Here is a 17,593-nt window from a genome sequence, read left to right as displayed (position 1 = left end):
TCTTCTCCGGCTCTACAGCCTCCTCATCAATGCGTAATATTTACAAGTCTATACGGTGTACACCATGCGGCCAAGCTTGTCAAAGCCCACGGCACGATCTCTCTTCTTGTCTCTGCGGGATGCACCGTAACGGAAACCGACATTGCCAGAAGTGGCTTTGGTGAAACGGAACTGGGTGTCGTCGCCATCCTTCTGCACTCCAACCACAACCTCGTTGTGTCTGACTTTGGGAGAATCGCTCACGTTCTCAAACTCCGACAAGGCGCTAAGCGTCTCTTGGGCAGGCTCAAGACCAAAGATCTTAGCAGCGTCTACAGGGCCAAAGGGCTCAGATTCAGAGATGGTGACAAAACGCTGGTGCAAGGTCTTGGCGGGAGTGGGGATTTCCGTCAAGTTGTCCTTGTGTTTGGGTGGGTAAAACAAGGGGAACATCTTGTGCATCACCTTGGCGTATTTCTCAAGGTCCTTGTTGATTTTGTTCTGATTATTGTTAGTATGGATTCTTTTGAAAAGTTCCTTCAGGAGCAAATTTCTAACCACGGATGGGTCTTCAAGACTAATCGAAAATTTTTTAAAAGCTAATCTCATCATTTGGAGTCCAAATGTACATACCTCTGCTTTCCACTGTCTCTCAATGCGCTGTAGTTTCACCAATGCCTCCACACGAGGAAGACGAATGCCGTATTTGTGGGCGATCTCCTGGACGTTGCGTCCCTTCTCCTCCACCTCCGAAAATATCGTTTGTTTCAAGTCGTCCAGAATCACCTGTGCCGTTTGCGTGTATTTGTTAGCTGGGAAAGGCTGACTGGAAAGGTCTCTGGATGGAGGTCTTTCTTGCAGCACATCGCCCGGCGTCACTCGAGGAGAGTTTCTCTCGTCGATATACAGTGGCTGGTGATTCTGTGGCGGGTAACAGTATTTGTTGGTGTGGTATTCACCTCTGATGTTTCTGGGTCCGAGGAAACCCTTGAGCTGACGCTTCAAAGGACCATCGTGGGACTTTGGGTGTTTTTTGGGAATGTCCACGGGAACCGTGAGGTAATCTGCTCTCTTTTTAAAGGAACGAGCCGCCTGGACCCGAACCACACGGAGGTTTGGTGCAGAAAACATGGTTGTTCTTTGGTGATGGAGATTTTTTTTTACTTGAGAGCCCGCGACACCGCGACAATGTCGTCGCTTATTGGGCCAGTGGTCCCCGAGTGAAAAGCCCTAAGAGGGTAATTTTTGGAAAAAGTAATTTGTTGATTGTGGTGAAGGAGGTTAAGGTTGACGAATGTAACATTAGTTTGTCGAAATTAGCTCTGTGTGGTTTGTAAGATGTGGCTTGAAAATGGGTTTCGCAGCCGTTGAAAAGTCGGATGTCTTTCGAGAATTTCCACTATGTGAGGGAAAGGGTAGATCTTGTGAATATCAGGAAAGGAAAAGAGCATTTGTTTATGGTTAGGTAGGGGTGTTTTCGCCCTTTTGAGAACAGTTCCTTCATTGAGGATAATAGTGATGGGTTCTGGGAAGTTGCATCAAATGAATGAAAGCCCTATGTAGATAGATCGAAACTCTCAACACTTAGATTCCTAGAAATCATCGTTTTTCCTAGAAATCATCGCTTGTGCTGTCGAGTGTCAATGGTAACATCTAGCTCAAATTGACTTCAGGCACCTATTTAATACCACCCACCAATCACAAAACCTGAACCTCATTTGCACTCCCCAATTCGCTGAACACCATCAACCCACTTCAACTTCAAATACCCCCGTTTACCGCCAGCTTGAAAATCTCTGCATTCTCGAGAAACAGTCAACACCGTTATTGTCTCTCGATCCCCATTGTATGGTGCATCGATTTCGCAGCCAATCGCACCGTCTAACATACCTAAACGTCCACCACAAAACGCTCAAAAGGACAACATAAAAACCAAGATTTCTTCAAAATAAAAATTCAGAGTCAATTTTTTGAAAAAGCTTTTCTTTATCTATAGAACCCCCCTGGGAAACGCCAGATCGGTCACACGTGCCGTGGATCACGCGCTGTTTACATCCTACACGATCCACCAAAACACCTCTCAAGCAACTTCTTCTCAGACCACAACTCTTCCATGGACGGCCTCGTGACCACGTTTAAGAAACTTCGCGAGCGCGTGTCGCCGCTCAAGGAAGTGAGTGAAAACACGTCCAATTTGGCAGAAATCCACGGAAAACGCCAGAGCCTGGATCCCTTTGATGATAGAGCATCGAAGAAGAAACCCAGGGTGGAACGCAAGGAGGCCACGTTTATACGCGACGAGAACTTGAAATTGATGAAACCAAAGGAGGCTCGGGAGTCTAAGGAGCCGAAGGAAAAGCGGGAAGGCAAGGCTAAAAAGGAAAATAGGGAAAACAAGGAAAACAGGGAAGGCAAGGAGGCCAAAGACACCAAGGAGTCAAGGTACGAGGAGGACGACGAGAACGTGACTTTGGAGGTGCTCGAGGAGATGCATAAGCTAGAGGAGTCGTTTCCTGTTTTGGCAGAGAAGTACAGACTCATTGACAAAATCGGTGAAGGTACCTTCTCCACAGTCTACAAAGCAGAGGCCATGAACGGGGCTGTCTTGCTTGGCTCGCAGATGTGGAAACTGCCGCCACTTCAGAAAGTGCTGTCCAAAAAGGGCAGCAAGAAGCAGAAAAACCCTTTGGTTGCCTTGAAGCAGATCTACGTCACATCCTCTCCAAACAGAATCTACAACGAGCTCAATCTTCTTTATATGCTCAGTGGAAACTCACACGTTGCCCCATTGCTTGACATTCTACGTCTTCACGACCAGGTCTTGGCCATTCTTCCGTACTACCAGCACGCTGACTTCAGAGACTTCTATAGAGATATCCCCATCAAGGGAATCAAGAAGTATATGTGGGAGCTCTTCCAAGGCCTCGAATTTGTTCACAGCAAGGGCATCATGCATCGTGACTTGAAGCCTACCAACTTCTTGTACGACCCGTTCAAAGGGAAAGGAGTCTTGGTTGATTTCGGTTTGGCAGAGAAGATGCCCCTGTCGTACTCGCTGAGCAACACTCGATCCTCCAACACATGTCCTTGTCTTTCCAAAGACAAATCTATTGCACGCACGCATTCCAAGCGTCTAAACATCAAAGCAGCATACCCGAAGTTGGACCAGCGTCCTCCTCGACGGGCAAATAGAGCGGGTACTAGAGGCTTCAGAGCACCTGAAGTTCTTCTCAAGTGCACCAACCAGACGACAAAGATCGACATCTGGTCCGCTGGCGTGATTGGCCTATCATTATTGGCCCGCAAGTTCCCCCTTTTCAATTCTCCTGACGACATCGATGCGTTGATTGAGATTCTCTTGATATTTGGCCAAGAGAAGCTTTCAAAGGCAGTCGAATTGCACGGCTGTGGCTTGGAGGTCAACTTGCAGTCGGCTGTTTCTTCCAGCTTCAATGGCAACCTCATCAAGTTCTTGTCGTCGATCCTTCACCACGAAAACGAAAACGAAAGTCTTCCGCCAGACAGTGTCATTCACGACACATTAGCATATCTCGATCCCAAGAATCATGTTTTATTGAAGCCAACCCTTGAAACTGACGCCACTGACGCTCAATACGAAGAGTACAAGCAGAAGCTTGAGGGCTACACTGACCTCAAGCACCTTCTACTGTTGCTCTACGGGTGCTTCAGCATGGATCCCCAGAAGCGACTCAGTGCTTCGCAATTACTCAAATTGCCGTTCTTCAGCGAATTGAAGGTGCACAAAGATGACGAGGTGGTACTTTAGATGTGCCCAAGGTGGGTCCGTATATTAATACAAGGCATTAGGAAGATGCAAGCAATAAATTAGTAGATAGCGTGGCTGTCCGAACTGGACACCAGCTCGGAACGATCCCTTTTTCTTGATGGTGCTGGTGCTGCCATCAAAGGATCCTTGATTTCAGGACGTTTCTCTGACGAGTCAAACACAGCTTTGTTCCACTTTCGATTGAGCTCAGTTATGAGCTTATTCTGCTGCCTCGTGCTGGTTTCTTCAGAAAAGAAGCATTGAGGAGGTGGCGATGGTGAACGAAGAGCTCGAAGTGGATTGAAGGTTTGTGATGGAGAGACGTTGTCGTCGATGATACTCAGGCCGGGTCTGTGGGGCTGGGGCAGTGCAGGGGTGGGAAACTTCGTGTCGGAGCTCATGATGTTTGGAGATGAGTTTGGAGAAGAATTCAGCTCGAGCAACTCCAATTGGAGGTCTTTCAGGAGAAGCATGCGCCTCTTCAAGAACATTGACTGAGTAATTGAGGAGCTGCGGACCTTCTTGCTTGGAGTACGCAATTGGCCCAGACTTTCCGTGTCGTCTGGGCTTATGCTTCCAGGAGACTGTGACTTCTGAGAGCTCTGAGCCCATAGGGTGCTCGGCAGGTGAGGCGGTGGTGGCGGTGGAGGTGACTGGTTAGTGTTTTGATGCTGGGAGGAATGCAGGTGCTGGTTTTGATGATGCTGATGGTGGAGAACATTTGTGAGTGATGGGAATGATGCTTCGTGGACGGAAAGAGGCAGCGAGACGGGGTCTTCGAGGACCGGTGCCGCCGGCGGATGTGTGAACGACACGCTGGGTTGCGGGTTGGAAGTGGCCAGGTGGCTCTTGGATTTCTTCTTGTCGAACTTGAACTTGTAGTCCTTCTTGACACTCAGCAACGACGAGACGCGCTTCTCGCTGGAATTGCGGCGCCAGCGGGCCTTGCCGATCTGGATCTCCAGCTCCGAGTCCTCGTCCAGCATGATGGCGCTGGTGTTGTTCTTGTGGCGGAGCTTGTGCCTATGGGTTATGATGTAGTTATCCTTTGCCGGTTCATTGGGCAGCGCCACGCCCATGGAGCTCAAACTAGCCGTGCTGTCATTGCGAGACGGTTTCAAAAAGTTGTCATCCACCGAAATGATCAGGTTCCGTGGCAGTTCGAGACTGATGATAGACATGCTTCTTTGGTGGGAGGAGTGATTTGAGCCGACGGAATTCATCGAGGAGGAGCGCTGTTTCTTAACCGGAGGCGCAGCCGGTCTCACTAACCTGGGACTCAGCGAACCACTGAGACCCTCGGAGGAGCTCATGGGGCTGTTTCTCTCCCTGTCTTTTGGGGTAGTGCTCATGAGGGAAAGGGGGGTTGGTTTTGAGCGTGCGGGATTGCAGCAGCGCAAAAGGCACTAGCAGACGCGTATGCAGTACAGCGATACTTGTCCTACTGGCACAGGGAAGGCGACTAGTGACAGTGCAAGGAGCTTTGGCACGGTGGGGCTGGTGTGGTGATGGTTTTTTTTTTGATAGAAAGTCGTCTTACGCAATCTCCTGCAGACAAGCCCAGGCAGAACAAACTCGCGAGAGAAAAAGCCTGCCGGTGCTGCGATGAGTGCTGTCTTGGTGCAGTTCTGTGGAGAAGCGGCGGTCTGGGCGGGGCTGTGACTTCTATTTTTTTGATAGAAAGGGGATTTTAATTGAAATGAAGAAAGAGGGATGGAAGGCTCATTTTGTCTTGTTTTGTTTTGTTTTTGTTTGGGGCTTTTACGAGTTGGTACGGTTCGTGCGGCGAGATCTTCTGACGACTGCGGCAGAAGGTGTGACTTACGCCAGGGTTAGGGTTTTCGGGGCCTTATGGGGAGAATTTTGCAGAATTTCTGTAGAAGTGTTATTTCTTTAACAAAATGTCACTTTAAATGCAACTTTGTGAGCTTCATGTAGGTGATGCCTCGAGGAACTCGTATGTGATCTGCAGCTCACAGGTCGAGCATATCCGGTACCTATATGGCGCTGGTGTAGTGCTGGTGTAGTATTGGTGATTTTCAGGTGGAGGGTTAGTAAAGGGTTGAATTGTCGTTGGTAGTGGAGTTTTTAATCGTTTCCAGTAAGCTTAGAAAATCAAAAAAATCGTTTAGTGTTTTGTTTGGTGCCCTCGTTCAGCCGTTCCTTGGTATACGTAAAGCTTATTTAGATTATTGAGTACCTCTGCGCCAAGGTGAGGCAGTTGAAGTATGTGACTATTTATTTTAGTACGAGATAGCGCTTTTTGCTCACAGATCTAGAGGTGGGACCCTGAGGCTAAGTGGTGCACCACACACACAACCGAGCTTATTTTTGCATTTCCCCATCGAAATCGCCGTTCTTTATGTGGATTTTGTCTCTCCCAATAAAATCCTCAATCAATTCATGAAAAATCGTATGGGTTTCTGCGAGACAGACCGCCCTATTTATATGCCAAGAGTGCTGCGGCTCACGAGAAACCAGCCCCATCAGGGTCCCAGCGAACCTTCGGCAGGGAAGATTTAGCGAAAAGTTGAAAGAATAGGTTTTTGAGAGGGATTTAAAAAAATGGCCGAAAATATGCAATTTGTGCTGTTTGCTGGAAATATATTGGAACGGCGTCTCCGGCTCGGACTTTCTGGAGTACATGAACAATGTCTCACTTGTGAGGAACAATAGCAGCTAAGCGAGACAGTCCGAGTGGTAATTTCCGGAGGGGGTACATTGAGGGTCCGTTTTGAGTAGGAGTTGGTAAAATGGAATTTTGTTCAGTGGTTAGTGTGCAATGTGACGGGTTAGATCCGTTTGCGATTGGTGGAGATTCCTCTGTGGGGCAATGTTCCCTTGTGATTTCACTGATTTTGGAAGAGACGGGCTGGAAAGCGGCATGGAAAGTATATTGCAGTGTTCTTATAAGCGAAAGTGAGCCACCCCTTCTTCTGGTTTTTCGACTACGTTAGGCTGCACACCATTGGGGTGTTAGTGTAAGTCTGCGGCTATATAGTCAAACTGCAAGATAATATCTTTTTTTGAAGTTTCATATTATTTTAGAGATCTGGTAACCCTGGGGCCAGATTAGGTGGCTCTCCACATTCGTAAATGCGTTCTATTACAGTATTAGCTGTGACGAATGCGAAAAGAGACCAGAAATAATTGGCATAAAGGAATTGGTTTGCCGATAGAAGTCAGCAGAACTTTCTTAGACTATCTCGATGGCAATCTAGAACGGGGTTCCCTCGTCTTACGCACCACAACTTTTCGCAGCCATTGTGATATCCAGGGAACCACATCCAGATCTATCGAACAGATTCCCAGATGAATAAAGGAAACTCATAACATATATCAACGATACGGGCCTTATCACCTGGAATCAAATTCCACTTCATTTTCATACTTTATTGTCTGTAGTGCTCTTCTAACCAATCGGAGAGGCCTCCACCGTCGCCCCGAGATTGTGCCTTCTTACCAATAAACAATCTACCAAATTGATTGTAAACATCAAATTAAAATTTAGTATCGTTTTCCTTTTTTTTTTTTGCCAAATCCCACAATCTGGTGGGTTCCTCTCCGCCCTGGAGCACCTGTCCTGCGTGTGCGCCCTAGTACTTCAATTTTCTCGATGAGCATCACCAACTCTCCACCATGATCAGAACAATGTATGTGCCCACATTAGCCTAATTTTCAATCTATACTAACCTCAGAAAACCCAAGAACGCTAGGTCCAAGAGGGCTTTGGCTCAGAAGGAGGCCAAGCTCGTGGAAAACACGAAAACCGCTCTTTTCGTGCAAGGATCCACCGGTAACAAGTTTTTGCACGATGCCATGGTGGATTTGATGGCTTTGAAGAAGCCAGACGCCAAGATCTTCTCCAAGAAGAACGAGGTCAGACCATTTGAGGACGCTTCTACGCTAGAGTTCTTCTCCGAAAAGAACGACACCTCCTTGATGGTCTTCTCCTCTTCCAACAAGAAGAGACCCAACACGCTTATCTTTTCCCGTTTCTACAACCACGCCGTCTACGACATGATCGAGCTCTCCATCCAAAAGAACCACAAGTTCATCACCGAGTTCAAGAAGCTCACTTTCAACATTGGCCTCAAGCCCATGTTCACATTCAACGGTCCAGCTTTCGACACCCACCCAGTGTACCAGCAGGTGAAGTCTCTCTTTTTGGACTTCTACCGTGGCGACGACACCGATCTTCAAGATGTTGCCGGTTTGCAGTACATCATTTCCCTTTCCGTTGCTGAAATCGAGGACCCCAACTCCCTGGAGCTTCCTCTTGTGCATTTCCGTGTTTACAAGCTCAAGTCCTACAGAAGTGGACAGAAGTTGCCACGTGTCGAGGTGGACGAGATTGGTCCTCGTTTCGACTTCAAGATCGGCCGTAGAGTCACGCCAGCTCCTGAGGTCGAGAAGGATGCTCTCACCAAACCTAAGCAGCTCCAGGCCAAGGTCAAGAAGAACGTCGAGACTGATTCTATGGGTGACAAGGTGGCCAAGATCCACGTTGGTAACCAGGACTTGAGCAAGTTGCAGACGAGAAAGATGAAGGGTCTCAAGCTGAGGTACGACCAGGTTGACGAGGCCGAGTTTGACGAGGAGGATTACATCGAGGAGCCACCTGAGAAGAAGCAGAAGGTTGCTGAGTAAACGAAGAGCATGAAGCCGTATAGAGGCTTTGGCTATCAGTGATGGCATGCCTGGCTTACCATAGGGTGCATATGTACATTAATCGAAAAATCATTGACATGGATGTGTAGATTGGTGTGAGGTGAAGAGGGTTTTTAAGAGAATAGCTGGGGGTATAGTAGAGACTGGGGAGATTATTAGTGATATCGATGGTGTTATTTGGAGAAGTCGATTCATTGAGGACGAACAGTGTTACTTAGTAAAGACAATTCATTGAAACTCACAGAAGAGGCAAAACAGAGGTCGTTGAGAAGTTTTTGGGATTGGTTACCAGAGAATGAAGGGGTATTGCTTAACCATTGTAAGATGCTAGGCGTTAGATTATTCACCTGAAGATATATACATGGTCAGGTAGAGGTGTTGCCCAAGGTATACTGATCAGGATACACATAAAGCGTCTCAAGCAGGTTAAGTCAATGAAAGCAAAATGAAAGAAAGCGGAAATAAAGCTTTTCTCTACTTTTCTCCAGTGGCTGCACATTCTGATTGACCTCATGCTCCATCACTGGAAAATACAGGGCTGTTTTTCGCAGCCATTATAGTGCCACTGACTAGTTACCACAGAGCAAACAAACTAACAATAATGCACGAAAACCAACAATATTTCATATATTTTCACTTCAAAGGACCTATTGCCATTGCGAAAGCGAACCACTCTCCGTGGTATCTACCAACTCTGAACACCATTTTTCACATTGATCCACCACCCACAGTTCCCCACAGACCTAGCCAAACTTCTCTACATAAATCCAATCACAATAGCATTTGAGTTACCTTCAATTCAAAAAACCCTTGAATAAACCCAAAATAGATCCCGTTCCTTACTAAACTCTCTGTCTTTTTCCCACCCTCCATTCCTCCAACATACTCCAGTACTGCCCACAGTGCGACTTCTCATCACCACCATCAACAACACCTCTTGAGCATGTTCAAACCTAGAAAGTTCGCCACGGAGCCGACGTCCGTCCGGCACCTGTTTGCGGACATATCGGGCGATATGCTGCTGACGTCGTTGGCCAATGCCACGGCGTACTCGGGATGGGAACTCACAAAGAACGACAAGTACTGTGTTTCTCGTCTTCCAGCGTTGCCTGCTCTTTTGGAAAACGGAGAAGACGACGAGGTTTTGCTCAACGGATACACGGACAATGCCACCAAATTTGCTCTTGTGGTTGGTCCTCAGACGATCAACGCCTGGCCTTACAGATCTACGGATGCTACGCCTATAACGTTTGAGTTTCCTATAAACAGCGACGCTTTGACGCTAGGATTGCTTACGAGACCACTGGGCGCCCTGAGCTTGGATCCTGGTCTTGTCGTTATCGAGACGATCGCCGGAACCGTCCGTTTTTATGAATCTGTTCAGCATGCACCAGCTTTGGGAATCATCAACAGCGACCAGATCGAGACCAAGGTGGACTTGAACAACGGCGAGATCATCACACTCGCGGAAAACATCGAACCGGCTGGGGTGGTCGTGGCCACGAACTGGAAAAGAGTCGTTTTGATCACTCTCAGAGACCTCCATGGAAGACCGTCCTTGTCCTCGCTTGAGCTCATAGCCCCACTGAAAGCGTCCAGATTATTTTCGTTCTTTGGTTCTCGCTCTGTAGAGCCCGGTGACGAGGTTGTTAGCATCAAACTGGGTGGTTTCGATGGCCTGGAGCAGGAAATCATCGTTCAGGACGCCAAGGGCTCCTTCAGAAAGTTCGTCTTTAGACACTCTTCCAACGGCCAGCAGTACATTGACCATAGACGTACGCTCCACTACAACTTGGCTCCTTACCTCGAAAACAGCATCGACGGTGTTATTCCAGGTGCTCTTATCAATACGAGGTTCTTGGGCCTTTCCAAGTTGAACGTGGCCGACGCCGACAACTTGTACACAGCGTTAGTGGGAGTTGAGAACTCCGTCAACGGCTACGCCGAGAAGAACTACCTTTTGGTCACGTTGAAAATCGACCAGAGCGGTGTGCTTTTGTATGGCTCTCACCAGTTGCCCCAGGTACCACCTACAGACTCCAAACCAAGACTTTTCATTCCAAGCCCATGTTCAACCGCCTTTGTGTCTGTGGGTAACTCTATCATCATGACAGACATGAACACGTCGTTCCTCCAGCAGAACAAGTCTGCCAACCCAACATTCTCCTACTACAGACCACAATGGGAGGACGTAGTGAAGCTCAAGGCTGGTGTCGAGGTTATCGGTCTTGGATACGAGAACAAAGAAGAAAAATCCGCCAACCCTGCCGTCATTGTAATGACCAACAACTTTGGACTTTTGAGAGTTGAAAGGTTTCCAGAGGATCAACAATCCAAGGAGTCCATTGAGGATCCAACTGATCCCGTGTACTTGCTCAAGTCCCACATGCAACAAGCGATCTTCTACCATCAGTCTGAGGCCATGGACTTTGACGTCGATCCTATTTATCTGTTAGACACCGTGAGAGACGCCTCCACTTCCATTGTCAACGAGGTTTTGAACTCGCTGAGCTCGTCCCTCCCTCCATTCTTTTCATCGACCAGGGACTCGCTTTTGGCGCGAGCCAGTGCCTTGAGGGAACTTGTGAGTTTTGTTCAGAACAACTTCGAAGACTTCTGGTTTGTGGTGGTTCCAGGCATCGTTCAGGCTTTGGAGAAGCTCGATGCTGCACAACACTTGTGGAGTCTTATGGACGCTGGAACCGCAGAATCCGCTCTCTTGAGAGACAAATCGATCTCTATTATCCAGGACAAGCAATACGTGACGGACTCTAGCGATATTGCACGGGCATTCTTCACCTACGAGGCCGAAAAAGTCGACTTTCTTGTGGCCGAGCTTCTCAAGTCTCTTCAAGGCTCCAACCATTCCGATCGTTTGGCTGTCAAAATACTTGTGGGCGTGCTCTATGAGGGTGTGTTGAAAAATGAGGCGAGATACATTTCTGATGTACCCGAAATCAATCCTTTCAAGCTTTGGATCTTGAGGTCGGACTTGATTGAAGCTGCCGCTTCCTCTTTTGAAAAAGCATTCGGCCCCTACAATAAAACTTTTGAGTCATTCAGTACTCAAGACAGACTAGACTTGGTCAGCATCACCGAATCCTTTTACTACATCACTACCAGGGCCATTCAAAGCATGCAAGACTCGGATGATTCAGAACTAGAGTCTCATGTGAAGTGGTTCCGTACAAACAGAAAGAAGTGGGTCTCAGCATTGTTGAAACATGGCCTCACCGAGGAGGCCCTGGCAATTGCAGAGAAATTTCATGACTTCTCGTCATTGGCTTACATCTTGGAGAATGAAAGGGATAGTACATCAAGTGAGATCGTTGACTACAAGCTCCGTCAGTACATTGATGCTCACGGGTATGAATTCGCTTCTAAGCTATTTGAGCACTACATCAAGACAAACCAGATTCAGCGTCTTCTTCTAAATTTCAAAGATGCAGATGAATATCTTGATCAATTTTTGAGATCGAACTCGAAAAGATTTGCACAAGTCGCCTGGATTCACAGCTTGCAAAGGCAAGAGTTCGGCAACGCATCAAAGATTCTCAACTCACTTGCAGCAAGGGAGGAGACTGATAATCAAGAGAATAGAGAGTTGAGTCTTTCTCTCGCGAAGCTCACGGCAATCACTGCCAAACTCCAACTGCCTGCTTCTCCTGACGCAATGGATCTTGATGAATCCATCATCAAGGCTGAAAACAATCTTGTGGCTGTGAGGGTTCAGAATCATCTCCATGAGACAATCTCACTGTTCGTGCAAAACAAAAAAGAGTTGATAACGCTTGACTATTTTTCACAAAACTTTGTCAACCCCAAGCTCCGTGACAATGTGCTTCCAAAATTGGAACCCTTTTTCCAAAGATTTGCGGATCTGAAGGTTCTCACCAAGGCTCAGCTCATAGCGTTACTTCTAGGAGTGAACCCCACAGGGCAATTGAAACGTGTATTTGTCGATGCTTTCAGAGTCGCTTCATCCATCGGAAACGATGCTGAGTTCCGTGAGCAGGTCGCCAAAATTTGGTTGACCCTTTTGACGCTGACCGATGACTGGGCCAGAATTACGGCCACTAGTGAAAATACTGATGATGTCAACAAAGCACGCGTTCACGAGCTGGTCTTGTTCTATACTTTGTCAAACTTGGACGACAAGACCGATTTGTACAGCATTCTCGATAACCTTCTTCGGGACAACCATCCAACAGAGCAGCCTTTGCAAGCTGAACTTGTCAGGCTTGTCAATGATTTGTCCCTTAATCTTTGGGTTGACAGCATCAAATCAGAAGTGACGCGCTAATTTTCGGTTTCTTCATTGTCTTTGTCGAGCTTGATTCTCACCAATGTTTCAGGTAAGGGTTGTGTCTCCTTATAATCCTTTGAAGAGTACTTCATGACCCCCATGGACGCTAGACTGATGGAATTTATGACGTTCTGCCAGTTCGACAAAATAAGAGCGACGCTCTCCACACCATCGCCCATCGTCAGAAGTTTCTCCTGTATTTCTTCTAACTGCAAAACAAGATCATACGTGTACTTGTTGAGCACTTTAAGTTGCAGGAGCTCTTCCCTCTTCTCCTCAATGGCTGCTTGAACAGAGCTTTTCATCACGAAGGAGGTGGTTGTAGGAGTGTTGTGATAAAACTGCATGAAATGCGCAAGCAGGGAATCATTCGAATGCAATATGCACTACGAGTGTTTACACTTCCGAGATCTGGCGAGTGTCACGAAAAAGAATATACCACAAACTATATATAATGGCTAGAGTGTCCGTAAGCAACGAATTTTTTCGACAAAAAGAGAGGCGGCAGCTGATGCACGAAGATAGCGGTGATCCAAAGCAGCAAGAATTGGAAGCACTTAGAGCCAAAGTCGAGCAAATGGAAGCCACAATTCGGCAGTCAGAGCAACGGAATGAGTTGCTAGTTCAGGAAATGGATGCTTTGCGTGAGGAGTTTACAGCCAGACCCGATCAAGCATCCATCTTGAAGAGACTAAACGACTTTGAGGAAGCGTTCTTCAAGAAATGTGAGGAGACAGCATCAGCAATCAAACAACTCCGGAAGGAGGCAAATCTCCCTGAGAAAGAGAAGCTGTCAAGCATTCCGTCCCAACCACAAACATCTGTCCAATCACAATCGTTGGGCATTCCCTGGGGCGCCCCCAATACCAGGCCATGGAGCTCAGAGCTGGAATCTACTGCTCTTTCTATCAAGGAAAGCCTGCTACGGAAGCGCCTCGCACCGGAGTTGGGGACAAAAATCACAATTTATGACGACCAGAAGGAAAAAGCTGCTAAGGACGCAGACTACCTGTTTGAATTGTTGGACGACAACTTGACTTCGCCTCTTGCAAAGAACAGCTCTCTTGTCAAACAAAGCTCGCCAGATCGCCAGAACATTGAGAATGTTCCAGACTTGGGAGCTCCTCATTCCCGAACCAGAAGCAAATCCCCTTCGAAGGAGCCCAAAGAAATTAAGAAAGAGCCCGTCAGGAGGACCAGACGCCGCAGACGTGCCCCATTGTCCAACATCACCAGCAAGGGTAACATGGAATCCGACGATGATGATGCTGTTTTTGACTTTGTCGAGCAGGATGATCTCTTAGCGCAGACTAATAGGCGGTCAAAGCGCAGGAGGGTGGTTAGCTAAGTGAAATATTATACACTCATCTTCATCTTGATGGAGGCGTGAGGCTCGTAGCCCACAATCTCAAAGTCTTCGAACTTGAAATGATCTATCTCGGTGATCTCCGCCTTGCGGGACTCCTTGATGTGCAATTTGGGGAACTGTTTTGGCTCGCGCTCAAATTGGGTTTGCAAGGCCTCGACATGGTCCAAGTACACATGAGCGTCACCCAAGGTGTGGATGAATTCTCCGCAATCCATGTCGACAACATGGGCAATCATTTTGGTCAACAAAGCGTATGAAGCAATGTTGAAAGGTACACCAAGACCCATGTCACAGGATCTCTGGTAGAGGAGACATGAAAGCTTGGGTCTGGCGGTCTTTGCCAGTTTAGACGAATTGGCCTCAGGTTCGCTGCTGGGGAAGTTGACGTAAAATTGACAGAAGACGTGGCATGGAGGCAAGGCCATTTTTGCAAAATCAGGTGGGTTCCAGGCGGACATGATGATTCTTCTGTCGTATGGATTCGTTCTTAACTTATGAATAACGTCTTGAAGCTGATCAAAGCCTTGTCCTGAGTAATCATCATCACATGTCTTGTACTCAGCACCGAAATGACGCCATTGGAAGCCATAGACGGGACCTAGGTCACCTTCACGGCGATCAGTAAGACCCAACTTATCCAAGAATTCCCTTGATCCATTTCCCTCCCAGATCTTGACACCCTTATCGGAAAGAACCTTGGCGTCAGTGCAACCGGCTACAAACCAGAGTAACTCATGGATGATACCTTTGGAGAAGACTCTCTTGGTAGTCAAAAGTGGAAAAGTGTCGTCTGAAAGATCGAATCTCAACTGGGGTGGAGCAAAGAGTGATTTTGTACCGGTACCGGTTCTGTCTGGTCTTTTCTCGCCTTCATCAATGATACGCTTGCATAAGTCGAGATAGGCTTGTTCTGCCGGATTGGTAGAAGTAGTCATGGTGGTTAGGTTTGAAGGAATATTCAGATCCAGACGCGTATTGTGTTGATGTTACATATATGCAGGACGTCAGACTATAAGTCGAGTTATCCTGAGTTATCTTCGTGACGCTGTATGTAAGGTTGACTACCAAAGCAGGTATTTTTGCAATTGACGTTTCTAGAATGCCTTGAGCTTTGATATGAACGGCATCTTCCCATTTTTAGAGGTCATTATATACAGGAATGGCTGCAAATCACTTAGTCGTGCCTGATCTTTCGATTCATTCCACTATATCACATTATACGATATCATCAGACAATTGTCGTACAGCCATGCATGCATACGACCTTCCAAACCTGTTAATTACTGGTTTCTACACATCTCAATTTATAGAAGTATTGTATTGCTAAATAGCGAAATCTGAGTCAATCAGAATTTACTCCTTCTTCTCGCCGAAGACAGCGTCAGAGGCCTGCTGGATGAAGGACTTGTCGCCGGATCTGGAGTTGTCGCCAACGGTGTTGTCAACGGTGTCGGTGACCTTGTCCTTAGCCAACTCGGTGGTGGACTTCTGAGAGTCAGGCTTCACAGCGGAGGAAATTTTGTCGGAGATATCTTTGCGGCCAGTGTCAGACATGATTAATTGATTGAATTTGATGAGGAAAAAGAATCGACGAAATCACAGCCGTATTTATATTCCCTGGGTGGACCTTGCGATTTTAACTTTAGCAACCTTTTAGCCCCCTGTGCTTGTGCAGGGTGCTCTATTCAACATGAGGAGTGACTTCCACGCACTTAGCAAGCAATAGCGGGCCGCTTGCTAGGTCATTTTTTGCGTCACCAGGGCGCTGCTGGACCAATTGATTTACCCCTTTGCAGTTGTGGGAACCTCTGGTTCAATTGACCTGGTGGAGTTGGAAACCCTCAATTGTCGTGCTGGTAGCAAGAGCAACATCAACACCGTTGAAAGGCAACGAAGCAACATCTTCCCGGCTTAGACCCTGCACGCATCCAAAGAGTCCTTTCGTAAACAATACGTGTCAGCAATCGGCCCTGGTCCGTGCTTAATTTGGAACATGTGAATCGCAAATGCCTTGTTTGGGAACCATTTCAGGAACCCCAATTGTGGCAAATGCACCTGTCGAGGCACATGTTTCCGAGACTCTTGCTACCGCCTCAAATTTGTAGCCACCGAAAGTACTTGAACCATCTGGGCTCTACTAGAACACATTTAGCCGAGGCAATCTCCATCGGCTTTTCGCCAATCCTGGTTGGGAACACCAGAAGGTTGCCCTTGATCACAACCTTCCTGCCTTTAGCCTCCTCGACGCGTGCCCGTAACACCACAGTGCTCTGTGGCTGCGCCTGATTCTTGAAGTCTATGGAAAGATTAGCGGTGACGCCTTTTTTTGACGGAAGCTTCGAGAATCCACAGGCGCAGAGCCCCTCGTCTAAAATGGTAGACGTGATGCCATTGTGAAGCATGCCGTCCCCACTTACGAGTTCTTTACCCAAATGGTAGAAAGCAGTGAGTTCACCTGATGACTCGTTCAAGAACACGACGGGGTCAACCTCGAAAAGGTCAGGTCCGAAAAGCATGCCCCTGCTGACGAAGTTCTTGTGATGCTGCTGAGGAAAGCTTTGACTGTTGTAGTACATTTTGTAGTTTGGATCGCTTTTTAGCTGCTGGAAGAGGTCTGATTTGGAGATCTTGTCCAAGGCATCCTTATTGAAGTGGGTTAACTTGGCGGGCTGGAATTTGGATTTTCGCCACTCCGCAGGAAACAATGCAAGCCCGGCGCCAAAGGCAAGCACGGGAGTAGTGAGTCTGGTGAATCTTCTGAGTATGGACATGATGGTGGGGTAGTATGAATGAGTGGAATTGAGTACGAGGTGAGGTCACGTGGTGGGATTTGAAAGTGACACTATTTTGGGAATAAGTGGCCATTATTTGGATTTTTTGGGTGGTTGATTGATTATTTTGAGGCAATAGAGTACTATGATGAAATTTGATTTATGGTGGCGTTTTGTGGGTGTCACAATTGCTTCCAGTTACTAACATGGTAGTGAGCATACAGTAGAGCCAAGTATTGAAGAATTGAAGAATGAAAAAGATCATCTTCTATTTAATTGATGCTTCCATTGGTATAGCTGGTATAGCTAGCTACAGCAAAATTTCAAGAGTGTCTCAGTCTTGATCTTGGTGCCCCATGCAATGAGTTCTATTGTTGGCCAATGATTCTACAAGATTTCGCAGCCAAAGACAATAGACAATGGATTTGACGTATATGGATGGATCACTCTAGATTTGATTATGGGCAGCTTTGTGGTTCCGTATTTCACTCAATGAATAGATGTGACTAATGAATTGCACTTAAACTTACTGTTTTGTTGGTAGTTCGTGGATCATTCATTGTGACTTGACTTACTAGTCACACCAAGATATAGCACAGATGGCAATTTGAAGCTCACATTCATTCTTCTACACATTCATTCCTTTACAGCTCTAGATTCTTTTGGTTTTGAGGTCTTTCGGCCATCCAACAGTACCCTAATTCGCCTTG

The 17,593-nt window shown here is 47.1% G+C and overlaps 6 protein-coding genes across 6 annotated transcripts; 2 read left to right on the top strand and 4 right to left on the bottom strand.

Moving 5' to 3' along the window:
• Positions 1-48: 48 nt before the first annotated feature.
• C7M61_003209 (mitochondrial 37S ribosomal protein mS45) lies at positions 49-1,110 on the bottom strand (the record flags this gene model as incomplete). Its single annotated transcript, XM_024858558.1, has 1 exon — positions 49-1,110. One exon carries the CDS (start codon positions 1,108-1,110, stop codon positions 49-51), a length of 1,062 nt encoding a protein of 353 aa, XP_024713468.1.
• Positions 1,111-2,092: 982 nt separating this feature from the next.
• On the top strand, positions 2,093-3,766 carry CDC7 (serine/threonine protein kinase; the record flags this gene model as incomplete). The annotated part of the gene is made up of 1 exon (XM_024858557.1): positions 2,093-3,766. One exon carries the CDS (start codon positions 2,093-2,095, stop codon positions 3,764-3,766), a length of 1,674 nt encoding a protein of 557 aa, XP_024713467.1.
• A 59-nt stretch (positions 3,767-3,825) lies between these two features.
• On the bottom strand, positions 3,826-5,118 carry C7M61_003207 (uncharacterized protein; the record flags this gene model as incomplete). Its single annotated transcript, XM_024858556.1, has 1 exon — positions 3,826-5,118. The coding sequence occupies one exon, from the start codon at positions 5,116-5,118 to the stop codon at positions 3,826-3,828; it is 1,293 nt and encodes a 430-aa protein (XP_024713466.1).
• Positions 5,119-7,405: 2,287 nt separating this feature from the next.
• On the top strand, positions 7,406-14,039 carry C7M61_003206 (uncharacterized protein; the record flags this gene model as incomplete). The annotated part of the gene is made up of 5 exons (XM_024858555.1): positions 7,406-7,419; positions 7,465-8,412; positions 9,380-12,707; positions 13,243-13,984; positions 14,032-14,039. 5 exons carry the CDS (start codon positions 7,406-7,408, stop codon positions 14,037-14,039), a joined length of 5,040 nt encoding a protein of 1,679 aa, XP_024713465.1.
• Positions 14,040-14,099: 60 nt separating this feature from the next.
• Positions 14,100-15,047, bottom strand: CDC21 (thymidylate synthase; the record flags this gene model as incomplete). The annotated part of the gene is made up of 1 exon (XM_024858554.1): positions 14,100-15,047. One exon carries the CDS (start codon positions 15,045-15,047, stop codon positions 14,100-14,102), a length of 948 nt encoding a protein of 315 aa, XP_024713464.1.
• Positions 15,048-16,205: 1,158 nt separating this feature from the next.
• On the bottom strand, positions 16,206-16,883 carry C7M61_003204 (uncharacterized protein; the record flags this gene model as incomplete). Its single annotated transcript, XM_024858553.1, has 1 exon — positions 16,206-16,883. The coding sequence occupies one exon, from the start codon at positions 16,881-16,883 to the stop codon at positions 16,206-16,208; it is 678 nt and encodes a 225-aa protein (XP_024713463.1).
• Positions 16,884-17,593: the final 710 nt, after the last annotated feature.

The sequence above is a fragment of the Candidozyma pseudohaemuli genome, assembly GCF_003013735.1.
Source record: "Candidozyma pseudohaemuli strain B12108 chromosome Unknown scaffold00007, whole genome shotgun sequence".
NCBI lineage: Eukaryota > Fungi > Ascomycota > Pichiomycetes > Serinales > Metschnikowiaceae > Candidozyma > Candidozyma pseudohaemuli.
The sequence above is the reverse complement of the archived record's forward strand: the minus strand, read 5'-3'. Positions and strand labels throughout refer to the sequence as shown.